Raw genomic sequence first — 17,266 nt, 5'->3', positions numbered from 1 at the left:
GTATTCTGCTTTCTTTTTACTCGCTAGTTTCCTTGATTCAGACTCTGCAATCGCTGAGAGATGAGAAACTGCTGCAGGCCATGAGTGACCTCGCACCCAGCAGCCTCCCGGCCCAGCAGGAAGTACTCCGGACCCTGGCCCTGCTGCTCATGAGGAATGACAGCCAAGTGAGCCAGGCTGTGATGCTTTACCTGGCTGCAGCCTCCAGAGATGAGCATTTCAGGGAAAAGGTAAAGCCCCAAATCGTGGACATCAAGCCAGAAGCTTGTTTAATTTTCTATCATTTACTATGAATATTTTGCCATCTGTTTTTTATCAAAATAATTTTCTTCTGCCTATTAATAACATATAATCTGTAACACCACATAAACTACAAAAATATACTGCAAATATTTGAGCGCCCGTAAGTCCAGCCCCCAGAGAGAACTGTTAATAATTTGGTGTATGTTCCTTCCAATGTTTTTCTACATATCTGCTCACATATATAATTATTTTTTCCTTAAATGAGATCACACTGTTGTGTTGTGTAACTGATTTCTTAAATGTACTATATCGTGGTGATTTTCCTTGTTAGAACATGTTGATCTACTTCATCCCATTTGATGGATTAATGTACATCTCAGGGCATGGATATTCCATAATTTATTTTCTCGTTCCGTATTGATCGGCATTAGTCTAGTTCCCCACTCTGAAAAATATCATGGTGAGCATACATGCACACATATTTTATGAGTAGTTTGGGGTCAAGTTATCAAACTGTTGGCTCAAAGAACAAGAATATTTTTAATTTTAAAAGCTATCACTCCTCATTGCCAGGGAAGAGGCGGTGTACCTCGTCCAGGGCTTTCATTCAGTACCATCCAGGGGTAACAAGCATCTGTGATTCGAGCACCCAGGGGCCCTGTACAGATGGCAGCCTTGGTCCTCTGGGAGCCCTTGACAACCTGAACAGTTGTTCTAAAAACTAACTCGTGGGGCGCCTGGGTGGCTCAGTTGGTTAAGTGTCTGCCTTTGGCTCAGGTCATGATCCCGGGATCCTGGGTTTAAGCCCCACATCAGGCTCCCTGCTCAGTGGGGAGCCTGGTTCTCCTTCGCCCTCTGCCCCTGTCCCTCTCTCTCTCAAATAAATAAAGTCTTAAAAGATAAAAAATAAAAGATAACTGGGGCGCCTGGGTGGCTCAGTCGTTAAGCGTCTGCCTTTGGCTCAGGTCATGATCCCAGGGTCCTGGGATCGAGCCCTGCATCGGGCTCCCTGCTCCGGGGGAAGCCTGCTTCTCCCTCTCCCACTCCCCCTGCTTGTGTTCCCTCTCTCGCTGTGTCTCTCTCTCTCAAATAAATAAATAAGATCTTTAAAAAAAATAAAAATAAAAATAAAAGATAACTCATGTCAGTCCTCAGATCAGCTCAAGAAAATTAAACTGGTCCCTTCTTATCCTTGGAAAGGTCAAATGTTGAACTCTGAGAAGGGCTTAACTTTTCTAAGGCATTAGCTAAGCTAGGGAGTGGTGGGATGTTTGCGTCTCCAGTTCAGCTCTCATCCTTAGGTCTTGGATTCATTTCTCACGAATGAGCCTTCACTAACTGAAGATGGCTTAGGTGGCACACTAGTTAAGAGGAACAACTTAGATACCACCTAGAAGTGTTTGACCCGCCCTCCCCAAACCTTGAGTTCTTTCCATCTTTTCATGTATGAAACAGCAAACATTAGTACGTTAATTCTGTACCACCAGATGTGAAGGGCTAAAGCCATACAAAACTACCTCGGTGAGAGGGGGTGTTTCTGTAGATCTCAAACCTTCAGAAAACCATAGATGTTGAAGCAAACTAGACGTATGTTGGTTCATTTTTGATGCTTTTTACTTACCCCTCCTCCCTGGACCCAAATAAGTGGGAAATATCTATTCTTCTGTCTGTTGGGGTGTTGTTGCTCCTGTAATCATCTAGGACCCGCCAGAGGAGACGCTTACTATCTTGCAAGGTGACAGGGACTTCTTGCTTCCCAGGGCACCTCCTGTTGGCTTCCTGGAACTCTTACCAAGCTGAGTATCGTGGCAGCCACCATTTCTTGGGCAACTGCTCAAATTCAAGTGAGCAAGGTGATGCTTACTTGTTTTGTGAGACTGTACGTCTCTGCAAGGCACAGGGAAGTGCCGAATGCTTTGTCGAGTCGGGAAACAGTACCCACTTCCCGCTCAAGCCAACAGAGTTTCAGTCCTCTTGCTCAAAGGGACAGTATGGTCCAGAAGTCTCATCCAAAGATCCTACTACTAGTGGTGGACTGACCCAGGCCCACATCCAGCACCTTATCCCTCTGGAATCATTGTTATAATGCAAACACGCCTGAAAGCAAGGACCATTTAAGTTGTTATCGGCCATTTAAGCCTTAGAATGTATGGTTTGGGGAACTGGTTAAATTTTGGCTTGGTGGCTAAACCTGGGGGCTCTTGGGAGGGGTACCAGAGGGAAATGGGAAAATAGAGAATCATTGTGTGCCCAAGTTCATCCGCTTGATGAGGACTATGCAAAAGCCCAAGTGAAATGGAACATTTAGTATTATTATTAATTCCTAGCAACCAGAAAGTGGCAGCAATCCAAATGTCCATCAGCTGATGAATATACAAAATCTGATCTCTCCTTACAATGGGATATCGTTCAGCCTAAAAGGAATGAAGTGCTGACACACGGATGAACCTTGAAGCCATCGTGCTCAGTGAAAGCACGAGACATAAAAGGCCACGTATGACGTGATCGCATTCCCACAAAATGTCCAAAGTAAGCCAATCCAGGGAGAGAGACAGAGATCAGTGGTTGCCAGGAACCGGACAGAGGAGCAATGGGAATGACTGCCAATGGGTACAAGATTTCTTTGGGGACTGATGGAAATGCTCTGGAATGAGGTAGTGATGATGGTTTCTGAGTATACAAAAAACCACTGAATCAAACACTTTAAAGGGCGAATATTGTATGTGAATTGTATCTCCATTTTTTAAAAGAGTAGGTCGTTCTATAGAACTGAGAAAACAGGCCGAGTTTAATCACAGCTATATGCCGTGTCATGAGCAAACACATCATCAGGTGGTTGATGACACTTGCACGCTCTTTCATCCTGGCACTATGGTGTCATCAGATCTGACTGGGCCATTCACTATGTATAGAGTATTATTCATTCTAGGTGCTAGGAATTAAATCAATTTAAAAAACAAAAAACCAGAGGCCCCTGGGTGGCTCAGTCGGTTAAGCATCTGACTCTTGATTTCGGCTCAGGTCATGATGTCAGGGTCACAGGATCGAGCCCCACGTCAGGTTCCTTGTTCGGCGGGAAGCCTGCTTCTCCCTCTCCCACTCCCCCTGCTTGTGTTCCCTCTCTCGCTGTCTCTATCAGATAAATAAATAAAATCTTTAAAAAAAAAAAGTAATGTTGCTGCTTATAAACACAGATGTATGTAAGTAATGATAATTAGTAAGAACCAAGGAAAAGATAAGTCATAGGAAATCAGAGAGAAGATGGTAGAGAGCCGGTCCCAAGGTGGTTGGTGAAGCAGGGCCTGGTTCTTGAACCAGTTCTGAAGATCATTAGGAACGAGGTCTGTCCAAAGGGGAGCAGAGCTCACAGGGCCCCCCTGTGCAAAGGACGGCACCCGGGCGCATCCGTGAGCGTGGCAGGAATAGCGGGCAGCTGGAGGGGGTGCTGAGCCAACTTCGCAGGATCTGGAAATACCCATAAGGAGGCAGGCATTCCCCGTTGATGCTGGGCACAAACAAAGAAGGGAGGCCTCTGCTCTTCTGAGAGAGGGGCCAGTCGGTGGGCTCCTGATGGACGCCACGTGCTCTTGAAGAAGGGATCCCTCGTCATCAGGTGCTGGAAGCAGAAATGTGGTGGCTGGTGATCCAGGCATGAAATCAAGACCTTGACAAGACATGTGGCCGTGGAAGAGACAAATCTAAGAAATTTAAGGCATGGAGAAAGACACGAGCTTTCTCATGAAATAAGAACTAATTTTTACGTTGAGATTCTTATCCAGAGCATCCTTGGACCCGCCTCCTCCACTCCTCCTTCCTGCTGGGATGTCCTCTTCCCAGCTGACATCTAACCCATCCTTCCCAGCCAGTCCACACATCGCTTTCCTGAGCCTGCCCTGTGACTTTGGAAGGTGACTGTCTTCCACGTGACTCCCCTAGCCTCGCGCAGCATTCCCTGGAGCTAACACATCTCTTCTGTGCCTTCCTTCTAAACACTCGGAGCACTTTTCGCTAGCCCTGAGGGTCTCTGGAAAGCTGCAGTCGTCACTTTGGATCTTCCAACTTCGATTGCCCAGTGTCAGTGACCTGGTAGAATATAAGCAATTAGCGTATTGAATTAAGAGACAGCTCTTTCAATAAACATGAATTTTAGTGGATTTTTGTTTTGCTCTGAAGGTAGTGTGACATGTCGTATCTGCGGTGATAGCTCTAAAACCACAAACGGGGTCCCTCCCTCTCTTTCAGGCCTTGCTCTATTACTGTGAAGCGCTGACAAAGGCAAACCTCCAGCTCCAGAAGGCAGCTTGTCTGGCCCTGAAGAGCCTGCAGGTAAAACCCAGCCTTAGAGACCCAGACAGGTCAGCTCGGAGCAAGTTGGGGGCCAAGGACGCCCAACAGCTCTCTTCCTGTGCTCGGGAGCGCTGTGTTAGCAGCGCATCTTACTTCCTTCGCTGTGGAGCCTGTGTGTTTGTTTGGGGATCTTTGTTGTTGATTTTCGTTTTTCTTTTTTCTTCTTTTTAAATTCTTTATTTAAATTCAATGTGGTTAACATATTATTAGTTTCAGAGGTAGAGGTCAGTGGTTCGTCGGGTGCATATAACAGCCAGTGCTCATCCCGTCACATTCCCTCCTTAATGCCCGTCACCCAGCCGCCCCATCCCTCCGGCCCCCTCCCCTCCAGCAACCCTCAGTTTGTTTCCTGTCATTAAGAGTCTCTTACGGTTTGTCTCCTTCTCTGATTTTGTCTTGTTTTATTTTTCCCTCCCTTGCCCTAGGATCCCCTGTTGTGTTTCTTAAATTGCTCACTAAATGTGACTATGTTAGAGCCAACAACTTTCAGAAAACAGTCGTGTGTTTCAGTAGCCCGCAGGTCAGGGTTAGAAACGTAGACCTTATCCCAAAAGAGAGGTGACATGATGATTTCCCCCATCTTTCTCATGTACGAAAAAACAGCAGGGACGGGGCGCCTGGGTGGCTCAGTCGGTTAGGCGTCTGCCTTCGGCTCAGGCCTGATCCCCGGGCCCTGGGATCGAGCCCCGCGTGGGGCCCCTCCTCTGTCGCTCTGGGCTAAAATAAGCTGTCGTCTGCCCACACTGCCCACCGCGGTCAGCTGCCCCCCAGCACCAGCGCTACCTGAGCCTGGCTTTCTCCCAGGAAAGATCGTCGCCCTCTGGTCCCTCTGTCAGCTCGTCAGAATCTCAGGAGCAGCTCTTTGGGTCGCCCCACGCGGGCTCCTGCGCTTCCAGCCGCCCTGGCCCCGGCCGGTGCTGTGCCGAGAGACCCCACGCTAGGCCCCCCGCCGCCTCCATGCGCTCGCTCCGGTGTTCCGTCCCCGTCTGTGCTCTGATGACTCCCAGCCCGCGCCCCCCCCCAGCATGTAGCCGGCTCGCTGCTGGCTGTGTCCGCTAGCAAGTCACCGCAGATGCACCCAGCTCACCCACCCCCAGCCCTCGGCATCTCAGTGGGTCGTGCAGCTCACCCTCACACCCTGTACAGCCCGCGTCCTTCCAGCCCGCGTCTGTCCACTGTCTCCCCGCTCTGCGCACCGGATCCGAGCCACCTCCCCACCAGCGGCCTCTGCCTCCTCGGAGTCCCAACGCCTTCCGTGCGTGCTCTCAGCTACGGCTAGAACGCTCTTAACACAACACGAGCCCTGCTTCCCAAGCCCCGCTGTAGCTTTCCATGATTCCACGAATGAAGGCCCAAACCCTTCCTGCGGCTTGTGAGGCTGTCTTTGAGGGGCGCCCCTCGCATGGAATGTATGTCCTTCTCCACCCCCCCCAACACACACACACACCCCCCCGCCCCCCTTGGCTAGCTGCTCTACGACCGCCCTTCCTCTGTGGAGACTTCCCTGGTCAGACCAGGTCACATTTCCCAGCCATGTCACGCCCTGTAGTAACTCTCTGTCCCACCGTCTGGCTTTCCACGGGACTGTAACCTCTTGAGAGCCAGAACCATGTCTTCATGGCTGAGTCTCCCGTGCCTGGCGAACTGCCCTGTTCGGAAAGTGCTAGATGAATGCGCAGTAAACACACAGACGAATTCCCACCACCCACCTTTACTCCACGCCTCCGTTTTGGTCTAAACTAAGCATTAACAATTCGTACGTTAGCGCTGTCTTGGAAGCAGGGAGGTACAGCAGAAAGAACTCCCAGGAGTGGCTTCTCTTCTGGAAAGCAGGCTGGTCTCCCGGCTTCCTGACGCCCTCTGGGGTGTCCTCTGGGAAATGAGGGGTTTAGCAGATTGTCGGGGCTCCCGCAAGCACGTGCCCTGGGCTCCGTCCCAGGAAATTCTAGTACCGTGCCCCCTGGATGACACTCAGTGAGCCGTGGGGCCCCCTGGGGGAGATGGCCTTGACGTCCGCACCAGCTGTGGGGACTGCGACTCGGGGGACCCCAGACAGAAGCGTCAGAGCGCTATCTCACGACTTTCTCCTTGCAGGCCACCGAAAGCATTAAAATGCTCGTGACGTTGTGTCAGTCCGACACTGAAGAAATCAGAAACGTGGCCTCCGAGACCCTCTTGTCTCTCGGTGAGTTTTTTTTTTACCCGATTGTTTCCTTTTGGCACTCAGGAAGGAAGTGAAAGGAGATGTTTCGTGTGCACTGTTTGAGCAGTTTCCCTCCGTGGGCTCTCTGCTCACACTCACACACACTCACACAGTGTATGTCACACACACGCAGGTGTGACACACACACACACAGGGTATGAGGAACTGGTCAGTTTCCATCTTGCTTCAATGCTCTGTTCTCACCGTCCGGTGTAGAGGGTGAGGGTTGCTCTCTGGAGCCTCTCTAGATGGATCAGTCTGTGCGCTCTCTGGAATCAAGAACAGAGATTTGAACCGGGAGGCTGAGACAGTAGTCAGGAATCCAGCTGGGATGGCGAGGTTGGGCTGGCCCTCGTAGGGGGGGCAGTGAGTGGCTGAGATTGCGGCGACGCGCCCCAGGGTATGCCCTAACCCCCTGCTCCCAGGGCCTCACCCTGGCTCTCCGATGAACCCCTGGTTGCCCCGTGGGCCAATGCCCACCTGAGCCCTGACCCCAGAGAAAAGAAGTGAAGTGTTTCTTTTATTCTGGAATAGCCAGATAAATCTTGCCCTTCACTTCACTTTAGAAAGCTTCGTGCCCACCAGGCTGCATACCTTTATTCCTGCTGGGGAGTGAGGAGAGTGAGGTGGAGAGAGGCTTTCTTAATCCTGCATAACAGATAGTTGCTATTTTAATGCTACACCTGCTCTCAATGTGTAAAAACTAGACTCCCGAAAGTCCTCAAATCTAATCCGGTTGATACTACTCGTTGGAAAAAAGCCACCCCGGCTTGACTATAGTAGCTTAATAACGTAAGGGAGAATCTCATGGCATTTGTAATCACCGTGAAGATCACATCCATTGTAGGCGTCCTTTCTTACAGTTGCTGGTGTAATAACACTTCCTTCTGCTATTGAATATATCATCCACTGCACAGAAATCCAAGCCAGCGTATGTTTGTTTAAAGGATAAAACAATTATTCCTTATGGCTGTTTTAGGCATACAAAGATGTAATTCCCTAAAAATGTGCCCAGGGTGTTATTAGTTCAAGCTTCCTTTATCCCTTCATGCCCTGAAATAACAATGAAGGTAAGCCGGACGTTAGGAACGCAGAACCAGCAACGCCTCTTCACCCAGTGCAAGCTGAAGAGCGTGAGCCCTGCTGGGGGCGCCCCAAACTTCACTTAAGCTGCACCCCCAGCAGCATCTCCAGGAGGCATCCTTATCCGCGCTTCACTTTGGCTTCTTATTTTATTTTATTTATTTATTTGACAGAGAGAGAGCATGAGCAGGGAGAGGGGCAGACGGAGAAGCAGACTCCCCGCTGAGCAGGGAGCCCGATGCGGGGCTCGATCCCAGGACCCCGGGATCATGACCTGAGCCGAAGGCAGACGCCCAACCGACCGAGCCCCCCAGGCGCCCCTTCACCTTGGCTTTTCCCCTGCGCTGCTCTCCCCAATTCCCGTGCCCCCTCACACCACCAGCTGGTGGTTCTCAATGTCAGCCGCACATCGGCATCACCAAGAAAGCTTTAAGATGCGCCCATGCCTGGGCTCTGCTTCCAAAGATGCTCTTTCCATTGGGCCTCGGCACTGTGTTAAAAGCCTCCAGGTGATTCTACCATGAAACAAGTTTGAACTCAATGCTCTGAATCGCCTTTGACCCTAATACACAAATACAGTCTCACACAGATGGCTGCATCAGTAATTGTATCCACTGGATCCCCCTGTGGTAACGGGGCTGTCCCAGTATTCACAGGTGGCTAGGGAGCATTTCCATATGGCTACTGTGAATGAGGAACTGAAGTTTAATTTTATTTAATTTTCAGTAGGGAGCATTTAAACTTGCATAGCCACACGAGACCGGTGGCTGCCATGTTGGGCAGAGCAGTTTTCCCCATTAGCTATGGCCATTCCATTGTGCTCCAGCTAGATCTCAGTCCGGTTTGGAACCACATGCCAGACATCCCAGAGCACAGGCCCCTTCTCCTCTAACACCCTGACTGCTTCACAGGGCTGTTAAAAGACCAGAGGAGGAGCCAACACAGGTCATCAGCCACTGGACGTTAGTCAGGGTGAGGTGCCCCGTAGACCGGCCCTGGTTGTATCTCTGTGGTAATGTTGGGGTACCGCTATAGAGGATTTGCTCTGTGCCGGGCACTGGGTTGAGGGATCTGCATGGGTTAGCTCATTTAATCGTCCCATGGACTCCATGAGGGAAAAGTGCAAATAGTCCCATTTTAGGGAGCGGTACATGGAAGCATAACTCACCTATGGATTCCCAGAACTTGTAAGCACTGGGATGGAATCCTGACCCACCCAGACTCTGGGGGACTCTAGGGAAAGACCTGAACACTTCTGATTTGCAATATATCCATGAGCAAACTAGGAGCTGGCCAGGTATTCGCTCTTTTTTAAATAGGGTTAGTTAGCCAAAGTATCCAGGGTATGTGCAAGTAGGCGAGGTAGGAATGGGCCTAACTCAGGCCCTCTGTCTCTGTCTCCCCCTGTCATCACCTGGAAAGATGCTATATTCAGTGTTTTATGTATCAGGGATTTGTGTAAATATTTTGTTTCAAATAATGGGTTCTACTCCAAAGTAATAAAAAAGGTGAAAAAATATAACATTTGCCTCAGAAAAGTCAAGGCATGCAGAAACAATCAACAGAAATCTCTAAAAATTGGTGGCCTTTGCCAAGAGAAAAGTTCACCATGTTCTTTTAAATGCAGGCGAATCCCTACTTTTTGATGTATTACTGAAAAACTTAAATGTACCCCCCCTAAAAGCAAAGACAAACTTTTGGTTGATTGAGAGGCTTCTGTTTTCAGGGACTACAATATATTATAAAACCCATAATTACACTCCCTTTCAAAAACCCACTAACATCAATGTAGTCCCAGCATTTCATGAATCTTTTTTTTCTTCGCAATGAACTTGTGATTGAGCACAACTCATACTCCCATCTTTGTCCTTCTTGTATTAAATGCATGGACGCCTGCTTCTTATCACTAGTTATCTATGATTTTTTTCCCATTTCCTAATCATTGTTTTAGATAGGAAAAACGGTACGGAGTGTTCAAATAATTTGCAAATCAATGTTGGCTGTTCGAGATGACTACTGATGGAAGTGACCTAGCTGCTGGCTGGTAGACAGATCACCACATGGGTCCATGGCAAAGAGTAATGTTTTAGCTCAAGTGTGACAGCCTAAGTTTGACTTTTACAAAAGACTGTTTAGATATGCCAATATGTAATGTAAAAAAGTAAAAGTCCTGTCGAAGTTCAATGCTTTGAAGTCAAGGATCAGCCATACTGAAATCCCTAACGCACTTAAAATATAATCCATATGACTTCTCAGGAAGAAATCTATCGTGCGAAATTATCCCCATCAAATGCCCGTAGAACTTCTACTGTTTCACACCCTGACATTCATTTAGTCTCTGGCATTCCCTCAAAAGTTCTTGTTTGTTCTACGAAGGACAAAAGAGACAAACCCATAAAGCAGACTCTTACCTCTAGAGAACACCCTGCTGGCTACCAGAGGGGAGGTGGGTGGGGGTGGAGGGAAGAGGTGATGGGGATGAAGAGCACACTGATCGTGATGAGCACTGAGTAAGGTATAGAATGGTTGAATCACTATACTGTACACCAGAAACTAATATAACACTGTATGTTAACTGCACTGGGAGTTTTTGTTTGTTTTTTTTTAAAGGGCGCCTGGGTGGCTGAGTCGGTTAAGCGTCCATCTTCGGCTCGGGTCATGATCCCAGGGTCCTGGGATCGAGTCTCGCATCAGGCCCCCTGCTCAGCAGGAAGCCTGCTTCTCCCTCTCCCTTTGTCCCTCCCCCCACCCATGCTCTCTCTCTCTCAAATAAATAAAATCTTAAAAAAAAACATAAAAAAAGTTCTTGGTCATTTAAACATTACCTAGAAAACAACATAATTAAGAGTATTGGAAGATGATCTCCCTACGTAAAGTTAACAGCGAAATTACACAGCGATCCATTCCCAAACAACTGGTATTGTTATCCTGAGGGATGAATGAGAAAGCCACGTTCCAACTGCTGTTGGTTTTTGATGTTCTGTGTGCAGGGGAAGACGGGCGGCTGGCATATGAACAACTGGACAAGTTTCCTCACTGTGTTCACGTTGGAGGGCGCCATGGGACGGAAGTCGCTACAGCATTTTAATGTGCTCTCCCGTACAGCTCTCTTTCTAAAGGGCCCTGTTCATCAAGGTGGTGCTGGGGTCGAGCGGGAATGCTTACAACTTGAAGCGCTCTGTTGAGATTGTCTGGAAATGTAACGTGTTATAGATAGAATTCAAAATCGAGTTTTCCAGGACCTAGCCACTTTTCCTTTGGCCAGTAGAATCGGGCTGTGTAGTACTCTGTAGATTTTATTGTCGATGGCGTCTGACAGTACTTAGTTAAAGAGCCCATCTTATCGCATATGTGTGGAATTTTAAAACCGCCATCTTTGTACTTTTTTGGAAGTTCTTCTATAAGCCTAAAATAGTCACGTGATGCTTTGATGCCTATCCTACGCCTTGCAGTTTTTCTCTGTCGTGTTCTCAGGGTTGAGTGGCCCCGTTAGCTACCTAATTTCACCTTAATGCAAAGCACAAAAAAAAAAGAATTTCTTCAAATAAAGATTTGCCCGCAGAACTTGGTAAAACGACACATTGTAAGAGTTTAATTTTTCTTTTAATTTTATTTTCCTCAAGCCTCCACTACTTCTTTTGTTTCTTTTCTCCATCCTGAAAGTCCCAAAAGAATGTTTCCATGGTTAAAAGACAGGTGGATGACTAAGAGCTACCTTATTAAGTTTATACATGTACTCCTTAAAAAAACACATTCAAAGTTTAAGCTTTTTTAAACAAGAGCCATTTTTTTATGATACTTTTACAATAGAGATATTTTGCTGCTATGACAAATCAAAACCAAAAGTCATGGATTCAGAAAGCTGTGATGCTCTTTGAAGTAGAAGTACTTGGAAGTTGGAGGACTCTTAATGGGGTGAGAGCAGAAGGACATTCCAAGTGGTCCTTGCTTCTACAGGAATTACCATGAGATTAGGAAGGAGAAGAATGCCCCTAGGGACCGTCACTGCCCCCAGAGAAATCATTCATCACTGGGTGGGATCTCTTGGCCAAATAGTTAAAGTAACAGCTTCCTTTATTGCTTCCCTATCAGGGTAGCAAGTCCTCTAAATAAACTACAAGACCACTCAATAGCTTTTCTTCCTCTTAAGAGTATACATGATGGGATATGCCAAGATCTCAAAATAATATGTGTGAGTGTTATTTAAACTGTGGAATATCAACTGTATTCTGGATGTGTTTGTATAAAATATCATTTAGGTGTCTTTTAAATATTTACATTTTAGCAAGACCTTTAAGAACAACTCGTATTCCATTTTAAAGTAAAAATTGTTGGGGCGCCTGGCTGGCTCAGTTGGTAGAGCGTGTGACTCTTGATCCCAGGGTCATGAGTTTGAGCCCCACATTGGGCATGGAGCCTACTTAAAATAAAAAATTAAAAAAAAAAAAGTAAAAATTGTTTGCCAGGCTTCCTGGCAAATAGTTCTTTCAACTGTGAAGTCATAATGTGTATATATATTTGTATATTTATAAATATTATATATATGCATATATCCTTCATTTTAAAGGTACATTGTACAGTCTATGGTTAGTATGTATAGTCTATAGTCTATGTTAAATCGTTGAAATGATTCTTTTTACAGAAAGTCAAATCACAAATGTTACAGAGTTTTTTGTTTGGTTTGTTTGTTTTTTTTTTCTAATTTTTTGAATATTGCATGAGTAATTAATTCCATATCTTTTGTATTCATTTCTGCATTTTATTTTTGCTCGAAGGGGGTGCTTTTAGTTTTGTGGCATTTGTATCCATCACTCTTTCAATCATGTAAGTTAAAATAAAAATTATTTTTGAATTATTAGTCTCATGTGCAGAGCCTGCTCTATGTTTTTCCCATGCCCTCCTTCACCTGGCATTTCTACAACACGGTGCACCTCATTCTCAACCTGAATTTATCATTATCTTGAAATTCCTTCACTTGTAAATGAGGATCATAATATTGCCCTCTCAGATTTGTTGTAAAGCTAATGGGAGCAAAAAGAGCTGTGTTTCAGAATCGTGTTATCTATGAGCAGAGACCATGAGCCCCCTGAAGATGAAAAGAGCCTTCATTTATTTGTGTGTGCCCCCAGCCCGTACCCCACCAGCATCATCACAGACGGGCCCCTCACATTCAGCTGTGAGCGCAAGTATTCACCGACTGACATCAAATACCAGTGATTGTTTTTGCTGAGTCAGCAGGAAAAGATTTTTTTTTTTTTTCCTATAAGGTTCATTTCTATACTGTTTAACTGAATTGCCTTCCTTACTTCACAAAATTATAAAGTAAAATTGTAAACCCCCATTCAGCAGACAACACCAGCACTTCTCACTGTATCCGAAAAGCAAATTAGTCAAATAGAAAAATAAAGATTTTTATCCCTGTAATTTTCCCAGAGACAGTATCTCTTATTAAATAAATACTACCTTGATTTTGAGAAATTTCTAAGTATACTTTGTGTGTTTGCTAAAAACTAGATCTCTAATTTCTCATTTATGCAACAAGTAATTTTTTTTGCATACTTACTGTGAATGAGGTGTACGCTCAAAGAATATGACTGTTTTTTGCACTGCAGATCAGCAGTGAAGAAAACACAAAAGGCATACAAATCTTTGCCCTCATATGCTGGCAAGGGGAGAAAACAAGATCTGGAAGGCAGTCATAATTGTACAAGGCTGGGGATGGGACAAGTGACAGGGCAAAGGTCACGGGGTAGAAGAGAGTGGTCCGGGAAGGTCTGACAGAAAATTGCACGTGCAGAACTGATGGGGTGAACCATGTGGATATCTCCGGGAAGAACATTCCAAGCAGAGGTAACAATAAGCACAAAAGCCTTGAAGAGGAGCCATGCTTGGGGTTTTAGATTTTCTAGTAGCCACGTTTTAAAAAGTACAGAGAATAGGGGACGTTAACTTTAGTAATATATCTTTTATTTAGCCTAACATATCCAAAATATTTCAACTTGTAATCAATAACAAAAATTAGCAGTATGATATTTTGCATTTTTTTCATACTAAGTCGTCAAAATCCAGTATGTAGTTTACGTTTACAGCCCATATCAGTTCAGACTCGCCACACTTCACGCGCTCCAAAGCCCCTGTGGCCACCGTGCTGGACAATGCATGTCTCTGTTTCCCACGCTGTCGCATTCCTGCCCTTTACTGCATCTGCACACGTGGTCACGTATGTGCATGCACACAGGTGTGGATTCAGGGCTCCAACGGTGGGTTACATGTTTGTCATGTCTCTTCAGGCTCTTTTAATCTACAACAGTAGCCCCGCACCCCCTTTCCTCTCAAGCTTGCATACCTTGATGTATTTGAAGAGTCCAGGCATGTACACTTTGTAGAAGATCCCAAATCTGGATGGGGAGGTCCAAATTTCTACTTTGCAAGCAGAGCCTTGTTGATAAGTTGGAAGTGAAATGTGAGACAGATAAAGGCCAAGGATGAATCCAAAACTTTCAACCTGAACAGGTGCAAGGATGGGGTGCCATCTTCCAAGACAGAGAAAGGGAGCTGCTGCAGGCTTAGAGAGGAAGACCAGGAATTCTGACTTGGACATGTTATATTTGAGAAGCCTCTTAGACAGCCAACTGGATGGCTATCAAGTTGACGACTGAATATGTTTGGAGTTCAGGTGAGAAATCCAGTTAAAAATAAAATTGGGGGAGTGGGGTGCACCTGGCTGGCTCAGTTGGTTGGAGCATGTGACTCTTGATCTCAGGGTTGTGAGTTTAAGCCCCACATTGAGAGTAGAGATACTTAAAAATAAAATGTTTGAAATATATATATATATAAAATTGGGAGTCTTCAGCCTATGGATGGCACTGAAAGCTGGGAAACTGGTTTATCTAGGAAGTATAGATGGAAACAAAGAAGAGCCTATGAGGCCTGAGGCTTGGGACACTCCACTATTTACAGGTCATAAAGAGGTGGAACCAGCAAAGGGAAATGGAGGGTGGTAAGCAGAAGAACAATTGGGTATGACAGCTTAGAAGTTAGGCAAAAAAGGCGTTTCAAGGAGAAAGTGTCAAATGCTGAAGACCGAGAATTGGATTCAGCAGAATGAAGGTCATCAGTGACGCTGACGAGCAATCCCAGTAGATTCGTGGGTTGGAAATCTCTCTTCGGAGTACATCCAAGAGAGGATGGAAGAATACTTGAAATGGTGAGTATGGCCACTCTTTGAAGAGTTGTTGTATGAAGGGGTGCAGAGCGGTAACTCGGCGGAGGGGTTATATGAGGTCAAGAAAGTGTTTTACTTCTTTACTGAGAAAAAGTACAGCATGCTTGTTGATGATGCAAACGATCCAGTCGCGATGGAAAAATTAGTTAAGGCAAGAGAAGAGCTGTAGAGCCATCTTCCTGAGTGGGGCGAGGGGTGGCTGAAATATGCTGCATGAATGGAGAGGGCGTCCATAACTGGACAGCAGGGGTCCGTGTGCATGATGCAGCTAGGTGGGCATGGTGAAGACAACTGTGCAAGTGCCCTTTAGCCTGCTTCTATTTTCTCAGCGAGATAGGATCAATACAGGACATCAGTGATGTGGAGAAAAAGTCTGATTACGTGACAAACAAAAGTCTGATTACGAGAAAAAGTCTGATTACGTGAACAGGGATAATCCTACGGAAGGAGGTTCAGTACGTGTCGGAATAAGCAAAGTAAAACAGGCAAGCTGCTAGCAGGCGCTGCCCAAGCAAAGGTGCAAAGGCAGGAATGCGCCTCATGTGCGTGAGGGGGAACCGGTTTGGTCCAAGCCGAGATGCTACGCACCCAGAGGAGTGAAAGGAAACTTGGTGTAGCTGAAATCGCAGACGGCCTTCGATGCTGGCCTGAAGAATCAAGGCATCCCTGCTTCACTCTGACTGGTGTATTCCATTCTCCAGGGTTGCTAAGTGATGCATTCCAGAGTTCTTGACTATGAACTTTGGCTGCTGAACCACCACTGGCTCTTTCCACGCGATGGCTAAGACCCGTGTTTATTATGTGCAGTGTTGGATGCGGATTTACCGCTATTTTTCGGGGCTGTGTCGGCATGTGCAGAAGTTCTGGAATGTCACTGTCAAGCCCTTTTTTGTGAAGAAGGAGGAGGAAGGAGATGTCCCTTCCGCTGAGAGTATTTTTCACAAAGAAAAAATCGTGGTGCTTGGCCATTTATTGAAGGATGAATCTTTAGCTGTTGAGAAGAGGGCTCAAGCTGCGCACCGAATTGGACTGCTGGCCTTCACAGGTACGGACTGAGCCAGCTGGCCTCACAGAGCTCCTCCGAAATCTCTTTGCTTGTTATAACACCGTAAGTTAGTGACTTTTCAGAGGTCTGGTCTTAGATGCCCGGGACGTTTCCTTTGCCTAAAGTTTTAGTTCTTTGTCTTTGTACGACCAAAGACATTTGCCAATCATTTTCTCAAGGATCTCATGTTTTGCAAGAGTGAGTCCATCAAGTAAATGATGGAGAATTTTCCCACTTTTATTAGTTAAAAACACACATACCGAAATTGCCTAATGAAGTTCTCATTATTATGTTAAAAAAAAATCAAAGAATCTATACTGAGTTGATGTAACTCCCACCGAGTAATATGATTTCAACACAGAGTAAAAGCGCTTGGGATTTTATTTTTTATCTTGTAAAAATGCGTCACACGGAAACTACCTTAGAAAAATCATTAAGAGCTTAATGCTATTAAAACACCTACCAGGAAAGACAGTCAGTACATCAGTGAAAAGCAACTGTTAATGTATATTTGGCCAGAAAGTTAAGTGGTAAACTGCTTAAACACACACTGCTCTAGTAATCATCAGGTTTAAACTCACTCCCACGTTTTTTTCCTAATAAATTTCAGGATATACAATGAAATTTTATAGATAATCTTCAACAACACATCTCTTTTTTTAAATTTTTATTTATTTATTTTTTATGATTAACATATAATGTATTATTTGTTTCAGGGGTACACGTCTGTGATTCATCAGTCTTACACAATTCACAGCACTCACCATAGCACATACCCTCCCCAATATCTATCACCCAGCGCCCCCATCCCTCCCAACCCCCTCCCCTCCAGCAACCCTCAGTTTGTTTCCTGAGATTTAGAGTCTCTTATGGTTTGTCTCCCTCTCTGGGTTCATCTTGTTTCATTTTCCCCCTCCCTTCCCCTATGACCCTCTGCCTTGTTTCTCAAATTCCTCCTATCAGTGAGATCATCTGATAATTGTCTTTCTCTGATTGACTTATTTCACTTAGCCTAATACCCTCTAGTTCCATCCACGTCGTTGCAAAGGCAAGATTTCATTTTTGATGGCTGTGTAATATTCCTTTATATATATATATATATATATATATATATATATAT

General features: G+C 45.7%; 2 protein-coding genes across 3 annotated transcripts in view; both read left to right on the top strand.

Annotated features, from left to right (window-relative positions):
• RIPOR2 (RHO family interacting cell polarization regulator 2) overlaps nucleotides 1-11,276 on the top strand; it is a 109,598-nt gene extending 98,322 nt beyond the window's left edge. The window contains exons 20-23 of one of the 2 annotated variants that reach the window (XM_044917724.1): nucleotides 28-230; nucleotides 4,486-4,569; nucleotides 6,685-6,775; nucleotides 10,867-11,276. In XM_044917724.1, coding sequence (XP_044773659.1) covers nucleotides 28-230; nucleotides 4,486-4,569; nucleotides 6,685-6,775; nucleotides 10,867-10,964 — 476 coding nt within the window. In that variant the 3' untranslated portion in view covers nucleotides 10,965-11,276. The remainder of the gene's footprint in view (nucleotides 1-27; nucleotides 231-4,485; nucleotides 4,570-6,684; nucleotides 6,776-10,866) is intronic. The other variant, XM_021696826.2, reaches the window with a different exon arrangement.
• A 4,602-nt stretch (nucleotides 11,277-15,878) lies between these two features.
• Nucleotides 15,879-17,266, top strand: part of ARMH2 (armadillo like helical domain containing 2) — a 3,093-nt gene continuing 1,705 nt past the window's right edge. The window contains exon 1 of the mRNA XM_021697239.1: nucleotides 15,879-16,146. Within this exon, the coding sequence (XP_021552914.1) occupies nucleotides 15,879-16,146 (268 nt within the window). The remainder of the gene's footprint in view (nucleotides 16,147-17,266) is intronic.

Source organism: Neomonachus schauinslandi, chromosome 8 (assembly GCF_002201575.2).
Source record: "Neomonachus schauinslandi chromosome 8, ASM220157v2, whole genome shotgun sequence".
Taxonomy (NCBI): Eukaryota; Metazoa; Chordata; class Mammalia; order Carnivora; family Phocidae; genus Neomonachus; species Neomonachus schauinslandi.
Note: the sequence above shows the minus strand (reverse complement) of the source record. Positions and strands in the feature narration are given on the sequence as shown.